Source organism: Melopsittacus undulatus, chromosome 3 (assembly GCF_012275295.1).
Source record: "Melopsittacus undulatus isolate bMelUnd1 chromosome 3, bMelUnd1.mat.Z, whole genome shotgun sequence".
NCBI lineage: Eukaryota > Metazoa > Chordata > Aves > Psittaciformes > Psittaculidae > Melopsittacus > Melopsittacus undulatus.
In genome coordinates this window covers 116,864,127-116,884,796 of record NC_047529.1, presented here as the reverse complement: position 1 = coordinate 116,884,796, position 20,670 = coordinate 116,864,127, and the positions used below count along the sequence as shown (strand labels likewise).

General features: G+C 41.6%; 1 protein-coding gene across 1 annotated transcript in view; it reads left to right on the top strand.

The window, feature by feature from the left end:
* Positions 1-20,670, top strand: part of HHAT (hedgehog acyltransferase) — a 131,637-nt gene that overhangs the window by 51,044 nt on the left and 59,923 nt on the right. The window contains exon 9 of the mRNA XM_034060709.1: positions 10,031-10,232. Coding sequence (XP_033916600.1) covers positions 10,031-10,232 — 202 coding nt within the window. The remainder of the gene's footprint in view (positions 1-10,030; positions 10,233-20,670) is intronic.

Below are 20,670 nucleotides of genomic sequence, written 5' to 3'. Positions count from 1 at the left end.
TCTCATTCCGGCTTCATCTCTGCTTTAATTTTCATAAGTGAAGGCTTGTATTTCATTGCATAGGAAGAAAATGCTGAAGAGGAACAAAAAACACAGTGAGGTTTTTTCCCTTCTGCAGTTTGCTTCCACATAGAATCCTTTTCATGTTGTTTTCTCCATTTCTGCAAAGCTGCTGATGAAAACAAGGTGCTTGCAAATGGTGCCAGTGCAGTTGATGACATCCTTATCTGTGTTTGCTTTCAGGGGTGTGTTCGATCAGTTACTATTAGAGGAAGCTTATCCCAGTGCAGTGCAGTAGGGGTTAAAACTTTGGGACTATGTCTATATAAAGTAGGTTTGGAAATTTGGTCATGTTTTATCTGTTGTTCATGTTGGAATCATAATTTCTTAAAGCCTAGAATTTGAAGGTGAACATGTCAGGCAGTTACCTTCTCATTATGATAGAGCTCTTGGTCATGTTTGTTGACTTGAATATTTTGCATGTTTGATCATCTCTTGCCAGCAGCAAACCTAAGTGAGAGATACTGAAGTGAGAGGTACTGATTGATGTCTACCTCTGGACTGGTCAGACGCTGTCAATAAAACATTCTCTTCTTTCCTCTCAGCCCTTTTTCCTTTCTCATGTGCATGCAAAAATTTGCATGGACTTAACTGAATGGTAGGTGGGGGTGCACAGGCCTTGCTGTGCTCCTTGGTGCTTTGGTAAGCCCAGTTCAGCATTACCTGGCAGTAAGCTTGAAGTCTTCCTCTTTGTCAGAGGTGAAACCAAGATCACACTGTAAAATCCTGTCCTGTGCTTTCCTGCCAAAGCCTGAGAGATGGTGAGTGTTGAGCTAGGGATGCAGGATATGTGTTGAGGATGATGTTGCTGTTGTGCAAGTCATGCTGTTGTCCTAGTTTGTGATCTTTTCAGAGGCAGAGGTAGGATAGTTGAATACACTAAGTGCTGGATGTGTCTGTGTGCTTGAGATTTAATGACTAGTAAATCCTAAGGTTTGGGTTTTGAGGCAATCCTCTAGGTATGGTAAATAAGAGACAAGTTTGCAGCATGCAAAAAATACTATGCAGTCTAGGAGCCTGTAAGAAACAGAAAACGTGTTATTTACTACTCCTTTGAAAAGAGGGCAAATACATGTAAGTGGAAAGCTTCTTGGATTGCTTTAACAGATTTGGGTATTACATGTTATTTTACTACATGCCTGATGTTAAATGTGTACACGCTGTCCCAATAAAGCAAGATGAACCTATGCTTGACATAGGATCAAAAGAGTTTAAATATTCCACTGCTGTGGAATCACTTGTTTGTTCACAGAAAGGCTCTCAGCGCCAGTGACAGCAGAATAGCATTTGTACTAGAATAGTTTTATCTGAACTGGCAAAATGCTAAATCTAAGTAGAATCATCAGGTGTAACATCTGAAGCATGGCCGGGACAGGCTTGCCTTGCTTGGAAGATGGATAATGCTCTACGGTTGTTCTTCCTCAACCTCACAAGGCTGTGTGGTGTCATTGATCCATGGAAGATTATGTACAGAAAAGATGAGATACTTGGATTCAGGAAAAAACTATTTGCTGCTTTATTTCTCGCTATAAGGAATGTGGAAAGAGGACATTGTAACTACTGAATCTCAATGACTAGATCAGAAGTGGTACTGACATAATGCTGGGATGTTTTCTGTGTTCCACTTCAGTTTTAACTGACCCAACACTGGTGTGGATCAGTTGCTGGTAATAGGTAACACAGTAAAGAGGTGATGCAGTTCATCTCTTTGTCTTGTTTGCACCCAATGCAAAAACCCCAAGAGGCAGGTATCAAGGCTGCACGGTCTCAGACTCTTCTGCCTCTCTCCTAGCAGACTGACATCTGATTGCTTATTTGCAATATGTTTGTGTCACACTGCCAACCAGCCCTTTCCTTCAAGGGGCTGAGTATTGTTAGAGTGTATCAAACACCATTGTCAAGGAAATAAATGGCTTTTATTTCCCTTCTCTCTTTCTTGACTCAGCCCATACTTCCTTTGTCTTTGGAGCATACACAAAGTATTGGATACATGTTTTGTTCACAAACCCAAAGACTGATCATAAATACATTTTCTTAATAATCTTACCTTTGGGAGGTAGAATGGAGCAGCATGGTGCTGTTTTGTGTTGCTGTTTTCCTTTAGAATGTTCAAAAGCAGAGCAAAGGTGCATGAGGGTCGAGGAAGAATGCGCTTACTATTCATTTAAACACTACCTATTCAGCAGAACAAAGAATCACAGCCAGGCTTCCTTCTCAGAATATGTTCCTATCTAATATTAAACTCCATTAACAAGGTTGAAAAATGCTGTATGATAACTAAACACGTTTTCTTGCTCAGATACAGCTAGCAAAACAAAACATTGACCCTGTGCAAAGATCCTTTTGCTCACACGGGTTATGGTTGTTAAGAAACGTGTATTACAGAACTGAGGGCTCAATTTACAATGTAAATGTTGCCTGCATTTGCTTTTATCCACTCTTTGTTCTTGTTACTTTAGGAGCTAAAAATCACCTCCTGCTCTGAGAGGCAGCAGCCTCACCTAAAATCCTCAGCCTTCTGCCAGCAGTGGTTGCTTTAAGGGTTTTAATGCCAGCTCTTTACAGCTGGCCTTATGCTGTTCCCTGTAGCTTTAAAGGATACTGGAGCTTGCTTAAATGAGTCTGGGTTCAGATCCTTTGATTCCAGCTTTACTGTTTTCTCCTTTCTCTTTTAGCCATTACCTGCTGGGATCTCAGGAGTAGCCCCAGCAGCTTGTGCTTTCTGGCTCAAAGGAGAGGGGATGGGGAAGTGAGGGAACAACAGCCATCCAAGAGGGATTACCTCAGGAGGCTGTGTCATATGCTCAGTTATCCCATAAAAGCACAAAAAAGTGTGTGAGATACAGAGAGCAGGGTTAGTATATTTGTTGTTTAAATAGAATCTAAGCTTAACACTGACACCTCTGCTTGGCTGCAAAGTTAGTGCTGTGCATGTGCTCAGGAGAGGGTTTAACTGGCAGGCTTGATGTTAAGGGCTGCAGTTTAGTTTGCACTGTATTTCTTGATGCTTTCTTCACCTTATGGATATCATTACTTATATGGGACTAGAAATATAAATGGATTGTGGAAGCATAAGAAGAGTTCTTATACAGGAATGCTTAGAAGATTAAAACTGGCAGGCAGGTCAGACTTCTGGCCAGCTATTCCACCCAGGATGTGATACAAGAAAATCATTATACCTTGCATAGGGTAGCAGATTTTTAGAATAAAGAGGTTTTAATGTAGATGTTATTTGTAACATTAAAACAGAAATCCTTTAATGAATGTCTTCTGGAAGGTGAACAAAATAAAGTCACATTGACACAGGAAGATATGAGTCCAGTTCACTCTGTCAGTCCAGCCTCCAGACGGTTAGTTGTGAAAGAACTGAGTTTTGTGTTGCTGCTCTACTAAGCACGTGCTCTACTTAATGAACCCCACTCCTGCATCCCCAGACTCCACAAACCCAGGGCAGCATCCAGCCAAACCCTGTATGTGAACCCACACAGAAAGAGAAATACAAACACACCATTATTCACTGCTTTCTTCTCTTGATACAGCAATGAGTAACTATGGAAGGAGTGAAACGTCTTTGTGATTCTTCAGTCCTCAAATACTGAAGTGGTTGGGTGTGGATGATTTTAGGGTTGGAGCGGAGGAGGCTTGGTGCAAAAGGTACTTGGCAGTGAAGATGAACACAGAACACAGATCCCTGTCCATCTGACTAATAAAATCCTGCTGACAATAAAAGAAAACCTGGTCTGTCCTTTTCTCTTAGGAGAAAAGCCCTTTGACATGTGTGTGCACAAAGTAATGTGTAAATGCAAAAGACTCATCAAGCTCTCCACAAAGGAATCTGTGAGGATTAAAGAGTCTTTTCCGTTACCTAGCAAACTGCAAGGGCTGTTCAGCTTCATCACCTTGTCTCTAAGCAGAAACATTTTAATAAGGAAAATACTAGAGGTTCTCTTGTAGTACTACATTTCATGTGCTCCTTGGGCACAGGTGTGCTGGAAAAGGTAGCTGTTAAGTGCATACTGATGAGTATTTTAAGCATCTGAATGGAAGATGCAGATGGATCTGCATTTTGGCTGATGTATGTGGCATACTAACATTAGCAGGGTGGCCAAAAAGCTTATGCATTACACCTATGGAATTAGAAGTGGCTTTCTAAGAGGGGGGAAGAAAATGTAGTACTTTATTTTTGACATGAACAAAGCAACAAATAGCATGTACTTAACAGTTTTTCACTAACTGAACTACAAATAGTTCAATATGTGCAGTCACAAGCACAGGAAGAGGTGCTCTGTTGCTTTAGCTGTAGTTGAAAACTGCTGTAAAATGTGCTGTGGTGAATGCTTACATAGAGATTGCAATGGAAAAGATTTGCTGTAAAGGCTTTGTGTGGGCAAATGATGCCAATGTGGCCTCTGGTGCAGGTATATACAGAGCTCTGAATTTTGAGCTGGGCCTTTAAGTGTCAGAGTCAGGAGAAGTAAAGAAAATGAGGGAGAAAAGATAATCCTTTAATTTGTGGTGTTGCTTATCCATTTTGTATAATGGTTCTTTGGGGCAGAGTGAGCAATTCCTGGTGCAGAAGCAGGGCTGGGATCTCTGTGCCTCTGGGTTATGCCCTAGCTACAGAGTTGGAGCTTTCCTGCATATTCACTTCTTGAATCTCATTTTCTTTTCTGCTTGGTGACAGCCTGGTAACAGGGAGCTGGAGCACTCCTCTGGGAGACAAGATACGTTGCTCTCCCTGGCAAAGAGCCTGACCTCTACTGTGCTATAAGCCAAGAGTGATAGTGCTATTAATAGGTGCCTCCTCCAGCCAGGTTTTCAAAGGCACACAGCTCCATTGCCGTGCTGCTGAGCTTAGGTCTTACCAGCACACATGGTAGGTGCATTGAGAGTACCTGGAATGGATTGGGCCCCTCGGGGGATTTATGTTCAGAACAGCTTCAGGGAGCCCTGCAGGCTCCTCATGGAAGGAGGCAGGAGGTACCTGCTTCCTGCTCCATCACCTGGGGAAGCAGCCCCTTCCCACCCAGGGACTGAGCTGTAGGACTTAAGGCTCTTTTGGTAATCTTTTAGGTAACATGTAGACTCCTACCCTCAGCAATACGCCTGGGGCTGTGGTTTGGACTTAATGATTTAACCAGTCTTCAGACACTTTGATCATCTGGAACCTCTCCCATTTCCATTGGGATCAAAGGTAGCTAACTGGTAGTTCTGTGTTTGAGTGCACACAGGTGCTGGTAGGCCTTTCTTTCCTACATATGGCTGGGAGAAAGCTGAACACAACACTCCATCAGGAATGAAACTCATTCTATTAAAAGGAAGCATTATGATTTCCATTGAAATTCCATTAGAATTTAATGAATCTCCGCAAACATGAGCTTCCTTGGAGTGAATTCAAAATGATGTGTTCAGTATTACCCACTTACCTGCCCCTTGACATACAGATCACTTTTTGTGTTGAATGCAAGGAAAGAAACATTCATTAAACCCATCTCAGGTTTTAGTAGGGAACAGCACACTCAGTCTTTGCTGGGAAGCATGCTAACAACTGGGAGGTGAACCCAAATTCAGGTCATATTTGTGAAGCCCAGTGTTCTTCTTGCATATGAATATTCTCATTAATGCTTTGTAACCCAAATGGGCTTAATTTCTCATTAAACATTTTTGAGCTAATTTAACAAGGCTTGCCTGGAGCCAGCATTAGCTTCAGTGTTTTAAAGGGTCTGCGTTTGTCAAAGTGTCTCTAAAAACTGCATTAAGCTGGGGAGGTGAGAGGAGCTGGCAGAGCTTAAACTGCTTTGCCAAGAGCCCAGCAAAATTATTACACCTTGGAAAAAGCTCGAGTTTCCCAGTAAGAACAAGGCTTATCTTTCCTAATAGAAGTTTTTCCCATGGTATTCCAAATACCTCTGGTTATTTCTTTTATTTCAGGTACAAATATGTGGGACTCAGCCTTTAAATTCACGTTTACAGGAGATGTTTCTGTGATTGAAACCAGATTTATTCATGGGATCAGAATCTCATATTAATGGAATCTCACTCTGTGTCCTGCCACACTTTCCGTTTCAACCAAATCTCTTTTGTGGTACAGTCCTTGGGATAATTTGGAAACAAAATGAGTGCCAACTTGGCTGTTTATCCTCCAAACTGCTCAGGCTCATGTTGAGCATTGCTTTCACAGCTAATGGAGAACTGAAAGGGTCACATTCTTTGTATACATGTCCACGAATGGACACCCTCACTTGAGGTCTAGAACCTCAAGCGATGGCTCTTGTTGGGATGTGAGATGGAAGAGTTTAGTATTGCTCTTTTAACATTTACTGTGTTGGCTGTTTCACTGTCCAGCTCTATGCAGTATGATTAACCCTTGAATGCTCTGAAATGTAGAGAGGCATTGGAATTTCAGGCATCAAATACATGCCCTGAAATGAAACACAAACAGCTCATGAGTTGATTTTATTTACAAGAAGCTTGCCCTTACAAATTCCCTTTTTATCTGCATTTCACCTGGTTCTGGATAAGGCATTGCAAGAGCAATAGCTAAGGAGAGAGGAAGAAAAATCATGGCTAGCACACATCTTGCTGTATAGCCTTCCTTCAAGGCTATGAAGGCATATGTTGAAGGAAGCCCCGGCACAGAAGTGCATTTAAACAGGTGCTTTACTTGCGCTTCAAGATTTAAATATGGTTAAAATTATGTGCATGTGGAAGTAGGAGCAGTGTATTGAGGCCTCAAGGAGTAAAAGCCTTTTAGAGTGATTCTTCACTGGTTATAAATGCTGCTCTTAGTGTTTTTCTGAAGTTCTTGGAATAAAAACTTGCTAATGTAAATGTCATTAAAAGAAAAGATGTGTTTTCCCAGGGAATGATTGTCAGCTCTCCTGTGATTGTTCTGTAGATTCCCACTGCAGGAAAACTAACAGAGTGGTTATTGGATTGAAAAGTTCTGCTTTGTAAGTAAATGTCACTTTTAAATACCTCAGCTATTATGTTTGTGTTTGCTTTACTTTAGGGATTTAAATGGTACCATTTACAGATTTTATCCAGTTCTCAAATGTTCACTTAGTGAGTTAAAGTTAAGATCAGCTGTGGAAGTGGAACAGCTTGCTGGCTCTAGAGAAGCTGATTTACACTGCTGGACATGGGACTAAAAGGCAGACACATAAGGTTATGCTTTGTTCGTGAACATACCATGTTTAATAGCATGTAAGTTCTAGTTTGAAATCAAATATGGGGCAGGCTGGCAGCATCTTTGCCAGAGAAGGGCTAAGGACAGATACTTAGGTCAGGTGTGTATGTGTGTGTCTTCAAATAATTCTTACTATGTATAGCATTCTCTCAATATTTGTTTGTATTTATGTGCCTCGTATCTCCCAGATGTTCTGAGCTATTTAATCTACACAGAGTTCCCCATTCTCCTCTCTTCATCTAATGTGTGCAACTTTTCCTTCTGACAACATGAAGTGCCTTTCCTTGAGGTCTAGCCAGCCTAGGAATGGTTTGCAAAGCCTGGCCTAAGGCATTCATGAGTTCCTCTCTGACAGCTTGCCTAGAAATCTCTGTTCTTTTAGCTTTGAAGTTCTGGTAGGAATTGACTTTGGATCCCATAGGTTGATGTTTCATCTTTAGATACTCTCTTAGCCTGCATTTTTTGATACTAAGCATCTTCTGTAGGTCTTATCTTTCTGCCTGTAATTTTTGTGGCTTGTAAGGGCACCAGTGTTACCCATCCCTCCCAAACAACCTGGAGGGATGTGACCAATGACCATCCTCAACTCTACTTGCCTTCACATCCTTTTCTCTTTAAAAAACACTTTATTGCTTTCCTTCACTTATCCATCTTTGGGCCATTGGCTGCCTTTCCTGCACATCTATGGTAAATGTGTTATCTGCATGTGAGCTGTTAAATTCTGCTGGGAGGGTGTCCCTTTGAGTTGTGGTAGTCTGCCATGGTTACTTTTATATACTAATAGTCCCTGGAATAGGGTTTTTTGAGGTCCTCTGTGGATTTTCTGTGATTAGAGATCGGAATAGTCTTAACTGCTGTGTGGAAGCTTAAAATGAGGTATTTATGTAACGCTATTCTGCATGTGGTGCGGCAGATCCGTGTGCTCTACAGCAGCCTCTCTGTGTGAGCTTGTAATGAGAGTACAGAGGATAGCTTGCAGGTAGATGGTAGTGTCAAGAAGAAAGAAGAATGCTGGGAAGCATGCAGACATCAAATCATAGTAGTGATTGCCCCTTCATCTGCCTCCCTGCCTCCCTCCTCACAGGTTCTGGTAGTGAAGTGGAGGGCAGAACAACTCTAAAAGGTTCCTTTTCTTCCCCATCCCACCAGGGGGGACCGAGCGAGGGAATGTGAAGGGCTTAGATGCTGACAGGCTTAAAGCACAACAAATTGTTTGTTACAAAGTGGGTGTTGTGTCATAAATCATAAGACAGAAGTAATATGTTTCTTCTGTCATCTTAATGATAGTATTCACTGGTTTATTCTCCCTCACACTTCAGTGTAAGTGTAGCCCTCTGTAATCAAACGGGTACTCTTCTGTGGAAGCATCCAGGAAAAGGACCGATAAATTAGATTCTGATGGTCAAATGGATAAAGCAAAATGCATTTCTGTAACAACAAGGGCTCTTGTGGTGGTTCTTTTGCAGTGCCAGGCATGGAGCCAGGTTCTGTCCCTGGCTGCACACTGAGCTGCCTGTTATGTGTATCCACAGGACTGCCAATGCAAGAGTGTGTGCACATGTGCACCATGTGGATATGGTGGAGGTAGTAAGTGGATCACAACGTGGATAGTGAGGCAGGAAGTAGTTTTGTTCCTGATGTGTTCTGTAACATGGTAATGGGTTTTTTCCCCCTTTTTTCCTGCACATACCCCACAGGCACATGCTCTTCACCCTGTCTGAGAGAAATCATTCAACATCCATCAGGCCTTTATAGCTACTAAAACAGTGGGAATGCACTAACAAGGGAGAGCAGACCAGGCAGTCTGAGGGCAGTTAGTGCCCTTATGTCAAGAAGGCACTATTATGTCAGTTTGTCATTATATCTATGTGATGAGAAAGAGGAGAACATAGGAAGGGGAGGGAGAAGAAAAGCACAACAGAAATGAAGACTATTGATCTTAATTTCTGTTTATTTTCATAAGCCTAGTAAAAAGCACACTGGTACTGAAGGTGGCTATAAATGTAATCAGATGTTCCCTGCAGCAGGCTGAAGTGGTGTATTGATGTTAAGCTTATAGAGAAATGGGAGAATTTGACAGTTGTTTTTTTTAATGACTCTTCTGTTTAGCTTTTAATCACTCTCATCACTTTGTTTTCCCCTGTCACTGAATTTTCTTACTTCCTAACATGAGGAATAAACTGCTCAGATAATTTCCCCTTTAAATTTTTAAGCTGGTATTTATCTCTGAATGTAAAACCTGATACCCAGAAATAGAAATCTCATTGCAAAAAGTTTTCCTTTCATTATCTTAGCAAGTAGAAGTAGTCTCAAATACGAGCACAGTGTGTGACACCAAAGGAATGACAGCTCAGGAGGACCATCACCACCAGTTCACATATACTGCATCTCCTTACTGGTACCCAGTAGCTGGGTGGTGACTCTGTTGCCTGATGATTTCCAAGCATTAACAGAAATATGTGACTGGCTGGTGAGTGGCCATGCCATACTTGGAAAATACCAGGCATGGATGTAGCTCTCCAGCCAGGAAGAAGTGACATTCTGCCTAATGTGGAGTTCCTGTGACTACAAATTTGTCTTTTAAGTGAATGGTACATGCCCATAGTTCATAAAGTGGTCTACAGCTTTGAAGAAACTAGGGCAGGTAAATAGAGAATGTCAGATAATTGTTCAAATTCTGTCTTTATGCCACAAAGTAACAAATCTCTTCTGTAGTTGTTGTTCTTCTGAGATATACATGAAGTCCTCAATAACACTGCTTATGTGTTGTTTCACCTGCAGGTACATTTATGTTCCAATGGGAGGATCTCAGTCCAGTCTGCTGGGAACACTCTTCTCCACTGCCCTCACTTTTGCCTTTGTGAGCTATTGGCACGGAGGGCAGAGCTACCTGTGGTACTGGGGAGCACTGAACTGGCTTGGAGTAATCATGGAAAGTGGCATCAGGAAGATACTTTCTACTTCACCTGTTCAAGATTTAATTGTAAGTTGAGTCTTTCTTCATTTCATAGACTCATAGAATAGTTAGTGTTGGAAAGGACCTTAAGACAGTCTCATTCCAAAGCCCTGCTATGTTCTTGTTTCCACACTCATCTGAAGTTCCTGGCTGCTAGTTTGATTCCATCTAGATTAGAAGTTTTGGATAACAGCTAAGAGTTAACATTCCCTTGCCCACCCTCAGTGTTTAAGGTAAGCCATGTAACTAGAATTCTGCAAAGCATCAGCAAATAAAATGCTGAAATATGGTCTTAAAAGCTTCCTCTGCAGTCCTAGAGTAAGAAGCTGCTTGTCACATTGCCTGAACAGAAGCCAGTTTTAACATTTGTATTCGTGTTTCACTCAGGATGCCCTTAAAATAGTCATCTTCACTAAAATTAGGAGTGTGTATTTCTAACCATGTGTTTCCTGGACAAATGTGTGTGGAGCAGCTGCTTGCATCTGGGAACAAGCTTACACTGGGAAATCTTGTGCCACTCAAGAGACAAGTAATGAAATATTATTTTGCTTTGAAGACCTCTGGTATTTTCACTTTATTTATAACTTTGACCTTCATGATGTCATTTCCAAAGGACGAAACTGTCTTTGAAGTGCAGTCGTGTGAGAACCAAGTGTTTTAATTTTGAGGGTTGTTTCAGCCTCCAGGTTTGCTCGCTGTGAAATCCCAAATCTTCTAATGACTTTGTAAGAACAAGTAATTCCAATGTCTTGCTTCCTTAGTAGCGATAAGTGCACATAATTTGTTTTCCTATATAATGTGATGGTGGTGACTCACTTTGCAGCCTGATAAAGACCTGATGCTCAAGTAATTCTGCTTGTTGTCCATCCCACCCATCTCAGTTTTCGCTGTTGTGGCATCCCATGTGTGGCAACTGATACAGCTAAGTCAGTTAGTAGCTAATAACAGCCAGTGCTACCTTATGTCATGCAACTGGCCATCACTATGAATTCAGTGACAGTCTGGAAGCAGCTTTTTTCCTTCCTAGAGAATGAGTTTATCAGATCCATTAATCCTTCCTCTAGGGTGAAACTGAGCTTCAGCTGCATACATTTGCCTCTGGTCTGGAAGACAACATAGTTTTTCAGGCCTGCAGCTGCGAGGAAATACGAATGTTGAGGCATTTTGTATTTGATGTCACTGTATCAGAGATTTTTAAAGAACTCCTGATTAAGTGCTTAAATTCCATAGAAATGGGAAGGATGCTGCATTATGAGGGGGAGGTTAGATGTGTTGGATTAATTTCTAAAGCATCGTTGTAATTATATGCTGGCAGTAGGGCTCTTTTTTGTGTAAATGAATTCCCTAACAATGAACCAAATGCCTTTTACCCTTTCCCTTTGTTTCATCCAGTGTTAAAGGCCTGTCCAATGTCTTCTATGTCTCCTTTTTTCCTGTTTCTCTTTGGAAACATGGCTGTAGGCCTTCATTAGAAGACATGTTCACATCTTTCCCTGAACTATCTCTGACATGAGTACTTGTAATATGAATAGGTTGGCACCTGCATTAAGCATTAGGCAGATCTTTCTGCATTCAGTTATGGTTGAGTCATGCTTTGTCTTGTGCCTTGGAGCTCCAGTCTTTGCAAACTACCCCTCATGCTCTCTCCTCACTCTCAGAACAAATACCTGTTCACTTCTTGAACACTGAGACTGGGAGCAGAGAAGCAATTGGACCTTGACCCTTCCCTATCAAGAGTTGATGGGACATTCTCATTTTATCTCGTAGCCAGGTGAAATCCTTTGCATTCTTGTGCTTCACTCCCTTGCTCTGTTTGCTCTTGCAGGCTATTTTTAACAAGGAAAGTTCATTTTTGTCCTCAGAATAGCAGATGAGTTTCTGAAGAACACACAAAGCCCAAGTTTCTGCTGCTTTTAACCCATTCTATTCCCCAAACCTCCTCATATATTGGTGTTCATGTTGAGTCCCATAATTGGGTTGATCAGTAGATGTTTAATCAGTCAAATCTATTTAAGAAAAGCTCAAGAAGTAAGTTGAATTTTAATCTTGCTGGGTTTAAAATGGAATTGATCCCGAAGGATAACAGTAATTGTATCAAAACTGCTTCCCCTTTTTCCCCCACTATATTGGGTTAATTCTCTAGCAACAGGAAGATTTAGAAATCTAAATAAAGCACATTTGAGTCTAGTCCTTCACTGAATCCTTGTGCTGACTAAGAATATATATAAAAAGAATTGGACCCTATATTTATGCAGATCTTATGGTAGTTTAAATCTCAGTACTTGAAACCCAGGGCAGCATGGGTAGCTAACACTCCTGTAGCAGTCTGACAGGTTTTAAATGTCATTTCAGGCATATTGAGCTAGAATGAACAATGCAGCATGAGTAATATTTACTGAAAACACTAAATATCCTGACCCAGAAGGTTGGAGCTGAAACTTCACTTGTACTGGCTGCAAACCAGTGCTCTGGAAGAGCTGATGCTCCTTTCTTGTGTACTTTTCAGCTTAGGCTGCTGTGAGCTTCTGTGTTTCAGTGAGTTATGTATTTTCTTTTCCCTAAAGATTACTTGTTAGCTACAAGTAAATTAGAGCTGAATTACCATCTTTTCATTACAACATTGTCTATAAAGCAGCAATAAATGCTGAGCATCATAAGCCAAGGCATATCTAGGAACTTTATATTAAACTGGAGTTTGGTTTTATCGGTTCATTTTTCACTTTCTCAGAAGCTATTTAGCCCCATATGGAGCAGAGAAGTGCTTTGGTTCACTGCTTCTGTGTTTCTTAAACAGTAGTAACTGGTTCAAAATCAGTGTCAGAATTTGTATTGGGTTTTCATAAATAACATGTCAGATTTTGGAAAGGAAATGCTAATGGCCATCATCCAGTGATTTAAATTCCTTCTCCTTTTTCCTTAAGTAAAGCAAGATACGGATCTATACAAGAAATTAGGTCTCAGTATAAAAATAGATCTAGAATGATTTAAACCTTAGAAGGGGTGACAACATCATTAAATCAATGGATTTGTAAACCAGAAGTCTTTGGGAATCATTCTAAAGAAGATGGAGCAAAGGAGTTGAAGTTGGCAGGTTGTTAAGATCAGTGTTTGAATTGAAACACCGACATGGATCTTTTTAGTTCTTTTGGAAAGTGAAAACACACCATTCACTCTAGTAAGACTTTTAAAGTTAAGACATAAAGATCTCTCTTCTAAGAATAATGCTATGAGGAATTTCTAGTTTCAGACTCTTATTTCTAGCTTTATTTAGTAAGAAACTGAATGCACCAGAAACAATTAGAAACCAACTAATTTTAAGCATGGCTTATTTTGAAGTCATTTGAACTATCCTTATAAGTGGATTGGGTTTTTTAAGTATAAAATGCTTTGATCTCTCCATTTCCATGCCTGGCTGCAGCAAGGTGCACTAATGAAGTCCATTTCAGTGCACTCCAGTTGTCTTTCCACCCCGTTTCACAAAATGGGAAATACTTTGTATAATGCCCATGGTTTTGGTTAGATTGCCCTTTTTCCCCTCCAGAAGCATGAATCCATGCATTTGTCTCTGTAGTTAAATACCACCATTGCTTTGGGTACCAGAGATGTGTTCAGTGACCACAGGCATCCTTAGCTTTGCAGAGAACAGAATTGTAGATGGCTTTTAAGAAGTTGGGTGTAGTGAGGGGGTTTCATCTGGTTTTTCCTTGATTTAATTTTACCTGCCCCATTTCCTCTGCTAGGTGTATTAAAATACCTACAGTTAATTCCCAATAAGTCATGCATTATGCAGTGATCCTGGTGTGGAGCATGGAAAAGTACTGACTGGAGAGCCTGACCTCTGGGTTATGGTCCCACAGGGAGTTAAGCTGGTCTAACAGCTCCCTGCTCCTGCAGGGGAAGAGGTTCCATTTCTCTTTCCACCTTTACAGTCTCACCACTTTCTCCTCTGCAGACTTCCCTCCTGGAATCTTTGTGGAGCTGACCTAGCTCTTTACCCCAGCAGAAAGCTGTATGTCCTCTGGGTATTTTATTGCTAGGTGATGTGCCTCATGGAGAGGAATCTGAACAGCACTCAAAGCAGTACAATATATGAGACAAAAGCTGAGGGAAGAAGGTGGAAGAGGAGGAGCACAGCTACCTGTAACCTCCCCCTTGCTGACATGCATAAGCAGTCCAAGGTAGTAGCTTGAGCCTCCCTATTTAAAGTCAGTGGGACAGAGAAAGCAATTGGGTTCTGCTGCAGTCATTACTCAGCCTGATGTTGGGGTCCCAATTCAGCTCAAATATTAGGAACTTGTTCAAGGGAAGTATGTCTGTTGACCACCTTGCAAGAAAAGATCTTTAATAAGATCTCTGGGATAACAACAGACCCTTCTCGGCTGTTCTTCAGTACATACTAGGCTTTGGTCTTTATTTTGCTTCATTTGGTGAAAAGAGTATTTATATTACTGGTTTACTTCTGTTAAGCCTGTCTGGCCTTTTCTTTTTTACTAATAGTTTTATGTAATTCATCCATGTTTTAGGTGCAACATAGTGACTGTATTTAGTGGCAAGCATTGCCAGTGATATTCATAACATTTTATGTGCTTGCTGTAGACTTCTGTTGGGATTGTTGTTTCACTCTGAGAATCTGTGAGAATGGAAAGGGAGGTGGTTGAACAAAGTCCCTTCATCAGACTCATTTTGTAGTGCACAATTGGCTTTTGAGATACAAGTATCACCCATCATGCCAAACCCAGACCAGGGGATGAGGCTTGTCCTCCACCCCAGCCTTGAGTTCAGCCATACCATTGCTCTAACCAGAAATCCCTACTATCCAAAGTAGATCTCCTCTGTCTCAAAACCAATGGAAACTGCTTTCCCTGGATGTGAGCATTGGTCAGGGCAGGCTTGTGACAGCTGTCTTTGTGTATGGTACCTGGAAGCAGCAAGCTGAGTTATCCAGGTGCTGTTTTGTACTGAGCTGCTGAATGACCATAAAGGTGCATATGGGCTGGCTGATGCATCCAAGGCTTTTTCCCCTGAATGCTAAAAGTCACTTTAGCTTTGCCAGCAATAATTCTGACTCAGGTAGTTCTGGTCACGTTTCTGCTTTTGCTTGCTATGATTTGTTCCTCTCCACCCTCTTCTTGTAAGGGTTCATTTGTCTTTGTGGAAATAGATTTTGGGAGCCCTACCAAAAATGCAGATGCACATACACATGCTCTAGCTCTGGTTTTCTTTGCTGGGGGAACTTCTTGCCTCAGACTCAGTAACAGACTGAAAATCTGATAGGTGTTGGTTTAGTATGGGGAACAAGTGTATGCAATATGATGTAGTGTTTCATTTCAACAAATGATTAAAGTGGCTGCAGTAAGATTTCACAGATAGCATTTGACTGTTTCCTAGCTTTTGAGTACAAGGATCTGTGCAAGAAATACTAATTTTGAGGCCAGTACTATAGAAACTTGTGATTTTCCATGGCTTTAGCCAGCTGGTAGCTGCTCTGTTTCTGACCCGAGTCAGCTGGGAAGCCAGTTGTGTAGCTGCTCAGTTGTCATAACATTATCTACTTCCTCTTCTCTTGTGGAGACATCAAGCAGTTTGCTGGTGTTTGGGCCATAATGTAGCTTGAAAAGCAAGTAGATCATGCTATGGGGTGAAAACACAGCAGAGTGACCCTGGTTATAGACTTCTTTGTTGCTGTTACATGCGTTGTTCACCTCGAAAATGAGTGCAGGAAGTAGATGTCAGCATTTAATGGAAATGCAAGTTGAAAGCACTGAGGAGTGGTTGCACTCTTGTCTTTCTGCTGTGCATTATGCTACAGAAACTTGCCACAGGGAAAGCAAGTGTGTGTTTGCTGAGAGTCTCCATAGGGATTATTCCTGTGTAGTATTTATTTGTTCAGTTTGCCAGTGGCAGTGTGGGAGGAGCACGGGGGCAGAATCACCATGCAGCACCAACCATTGGTGAACTTATGTCCTTTCCCAATTGGATTGCAGTTTAAAAGGTAAACCCATTAAAATGTGGAGGAGGGAACTGAGAGAACCAGAGTGGGAACCACAAGAACAAAAACAAGGATGTCAAGGACCTGGACACAGAGGAAAGTGTGTGGCACTCTCAACCTGTCCTCCTTGGTGAGAGCTCTGTATAGGAGTATGTACATTGCCATCCCTCGGTTAAACTCCCTGCTTTAAGCAGAAGCCCCAGAGGAGGATGGTGCATTTCCATGCTGTTCATTTTGTACTTTTCACAAGCTGTCACTTCTTCAAACCAAAATATGTTTGGGCAGGTTCTTTGAGGGTGAGGAGTGAAGTGTAGGAGCAAGTACAGAGATTTCCTTCAGTGTATGTCAAACTTTCACACATGCATCTCCAAGTGTAGTGCATACATACGGGCTGGTAGGAGGCTGTCTTCAAACAGAAGGGGGGTTGGCTCTTTGCTGGGAGATGCTATAAATGTCCATCTTCTGGAAAAGCTAAAAATGAAGTGGTGCTAGTGCAAGACAGCATTTTGTTGAGTGAATGTTTAGTAAGGCATCAATACAGAAGATGAGTAGCTTCTCAAATACTATATATAGCATTTATTCCTAAATTCAGAAAGAAGTTCTATTTGTGAGCCTAGATCTTAACTGACAGCTGCTTGGTTTTAAATACATGGTCCTCTTTTTATGGGAGCGATGTAGGGAATTACAGGTCATTTGCATCATCCTGTCCCTTGGAAGGATGTCAGTTCCCACCTTCGTGTGTAAACCTTCCAGGAGCTAATTTTTACCTTTGCTTTGGAAAGGAAAGTCTGTACCTTGGAAAGAAGCAGGAGGTGACCTCCGGTCAGTTTGGAGAGAAGGGAGGGAACAACTGCAAGCAAAATCAAGTGCCAGAACAATAAAGCAAAGTAAAGGGGACTGGCTCTGGCTTAGAGCTAGAGGAAGGAGCAAACAGGAATGATTGCCATGAATACTGAAGGGTACAGGATATGTCAATGGGAAATTATATTTATCCTTCCATTTGGTGTGGCAGTTGTTGATGGATAAGATCTGGTAGCACATCTTGTTCACTTTCTGCTTGCAGCCTGTTCCTTATCTTGTTACTGATATAGTTCTGGGGATTCCACAGTTTCTTTTGGATTATCTCATAAATTGCTGTTTTGTCTGTGTATTCAGCCAGAAATCTTTATTTTTGTTGCTTTTCTGTTGTGTGGTACAGTCGCTACTCATATCCTACTCAACATCTGTCCCTCAGCTTCGGAGTGCAGGAGTAGGTTTTATATTGACATGCCAGCCCCTCATCAGCTGCGTTCCCCTTGCTCCTGCTGCTTTTTGAGCCCAACTTCCCTAGCATTACTGAGCACATGCACTCCCTCCCTTTGTTTCTGCAGTCTTCCAAACACACTTTTGTCACTATTACCCACTGGCAATGTGTATTAACAAACATTTGTGGAAGTTTCCCCTCTGCTTGGATCCAACCCATCTTCCTTTTACTGCTCACTTTGAAAACTGAAGACACTGACGTTCTGTTTGGCAGAGCTTTGTCACAATTTCCAGCCTTTCCTCCATCCCATCTGCTCCCCCAGCTGCTCAGTCACACCCTGCCCTCCACTTTGAGTGCTCCTCACTGCAGCTAGAGAAAATAGCCAGGAACTGTTAGTCAGGATGTGTTGCTTCCCTTCCCACCACCCCATCTGCTCCTCGCTTGCTTGCAGCTTCTCACCCGTGCTCCTGGCTTTGTGCTGCATTGCGGCTGACCCACATTCAAGGGATGCTTGAGGCATTCACTCTTGTGTGATGGGGTGATTACCAGGGTTGGGGATAGACACTGAAGAGTTGGTCTGTCATTTATCTAACAACAGTTTCTAAAAGAAAGCCTGTAGAAGTGTTTTCTTAAGCTTAGAAGTTAAGACTGACTGGTTGGTCTCTATTGCTTCTGTGGAGAGGTAAACAAATTCAGGCCATACTCTTCAGTTATGATTCAGTGGAGCTGAAGAACAAAGTTCACATCCATAAATTGCCCTGGGAAAAGCAACACCAGCAAAGGATTTAAGCTTTTCTCCAAGCACTTACCTGATAGGCATAATGCACTTGCAGCAACGTTACCCACAAGCATTTTACCCACTGCCCCCCCTCCACCAAACCCTATAGAACAGAGCATTGCAAAGGATATTGCCTTTAGGTTTTGTGATGTAAAGGTGAGTCAACATTACATCAGCTTTTAGGCATTGCTGCTCAAGTAAAAACCTTCAGGAAATTGAAAGGATGGAGCTTTAATAACTGTTGGAAGCACACTTACTCCCCTTGTACACTAGGCAGTGAAAGATGACGCAGGACTGGGGTTATAGTCATAGTAGTTAATTTGCTTGCTTTCTTCAACACAAAAAAGAGTGCAGTTTATGTATGTTATTTTAAAGTTACTGTGGCTAAGTTTGCTGATAGGTTTAGGAGGAAGAGGATGAAATCTGTAGGACAGTATATCTAAAAAAAGGCAACTCTTCTAAAAACTGTACTAGTTTCTTCTGCTCTTTAAAAACCAAAGGCAGATGTAACCCAGGATAATGTAGTTTGTAGCATTGCAGTTTGCAGTATCAAGCACCTTTTGTGTCACTCTGGCCATGGTATCTGACAGTCTTATTCCACAGTTCATACATTCCCATAAGAAATACTCAAGTGCTATATTTTTGATTAGCTCTAACTCCCCTTAGGAAAAAGCTCTTTTAGTGGTGTAATGATCTTGCAAAGCAAATGAAATGAGTATTTCCTTTCACATCCTGTCTGACTTCAAAATTCCACCCTGTCCTTCATCTTGACTCTTAATTCTAACCTAAATGGTCTATTCTGGCACATGTTGTCCTTCATAAGCTATATTTTCTACAAAAACAGCCATTACACAAGCTTCCTACGCCTGGCTTGGTTCGCACTCTGAAGCTGAACGTGCCATGCATGTGTCACTGGAAATGGATTTAGGGATGGGTATGTTTGGACCATGCAAATCCTCTTCAAGCCTATTTTCGTCCGCCCCTCTCAACCACGTACACAGGTTTACTTTCCAAGGTACCCCACTACATGATAGTATCATTTATTTTCCTAGGATGACTGAGAAGGGCCCGGTTGAGAGAGATCTGATGGCAGCCAATTGTGCTGCACCCAGCTGTGTGCAGAGAGAGGGTTTTCCCAACATCCCACAAAAATGTCTTTGTTTAGAGCAGGAATTGGATTGGAATAATATCCCGAACTCCATTCAGTCCCAGGAAAGGTAGCCTGAGCCAGCCTTGTGTAAATCACCTCCTATGTCATGCTGTGTACCTTTGGACTGAGTATCTTGACAGTGTCTTTTGTGTAGTTAAGTGTTACAGGCCATTTGTTTCAGTGTGTGGGGAGGTGGGAGTGTTACTAAAAGTAAAATATGATGAAGAGTTGATGGGAGATTGCAAGTTAAGATGGAGCATGAAGGAAGGATGCAAATACAAGGGCTTCAGCCAGCATCATGGCTTCATTGTCATCTTAACAAGAGGTGCTCTTCTGCCACCCTGTCTTCTGGCTTTGTTTCCAGCAGGAAGAGAGGGGAAAAAGGCAGCATTAAAATCCAGAGAATCCTCACAAATCCATAGCAACTGCTTGTACCATTGGAATGGAGCATTGTTAAATCATTGTTAAGTCATTAAATAGCATAATGAACAGTTGGGGGGGATGAATTTTGTCTGCTTTGATGAAGCCAACTTGCTGTATACTCAGAAAAACCCATATGTGGGGAGCTATTTAAATCACAAATGTTGTTCTGGATTATCTAGAGCAACCTCATTCATTTTCCATGGGTAAATTAATGCTTTCAGAGTATTAATGTGATCACAATAGCTGCTCAGGTACTTTCAGAGTTAGCTTGTTCTAGATGACATGAGATGTTTAAAACATGTTTTCTTCTTTTACCTTCTTTGCCGCTGGGTAAAAACTGCATTGACATCAGGGACTCAGAGGAAAATGTGTACTGCTTTTTTGGATCAATGCCTAGCAAAGTTAGTGGGAATTAACTACACAAAGCCCAGAAAGGATCCAGTGTTTGTCTAAACTGTTTCTGTCTTAGTCTACTCCCTCAGACTTTATAAATGACTAAAGGCTTTTATGGTCTGTGCTGCAGTTAACTTGTCTTGTTTGACACAGCATTTTTGTAGAGAGTGATGTATTAGATGTGACAGTTTATTTCCTTTTAGTAACTGTATTAATTTATATTTTCCAATGGCAGAGCTTTTGTATCTGTTCGTGTTGGTTCAGTCGCACTGGTTTGGGTTGTGAAGCAGGCAGACCTCACAAACTTCCTGGGTCTAATCCGTGCCTTGGTGGGGACTGCAGCCCAGCACCAGCTCTGTCTCTTTCTGCAGTGTTACCAGAAGGTTTTTCCCCTCCTCTTTCTTAAGTAAAACTGTTTCTCTGTAGGGTTAGTGAATTAGTTTGAAAGACAAAGGGAGAGTGAAAAGTACATCCACTGATAGGCTGTGT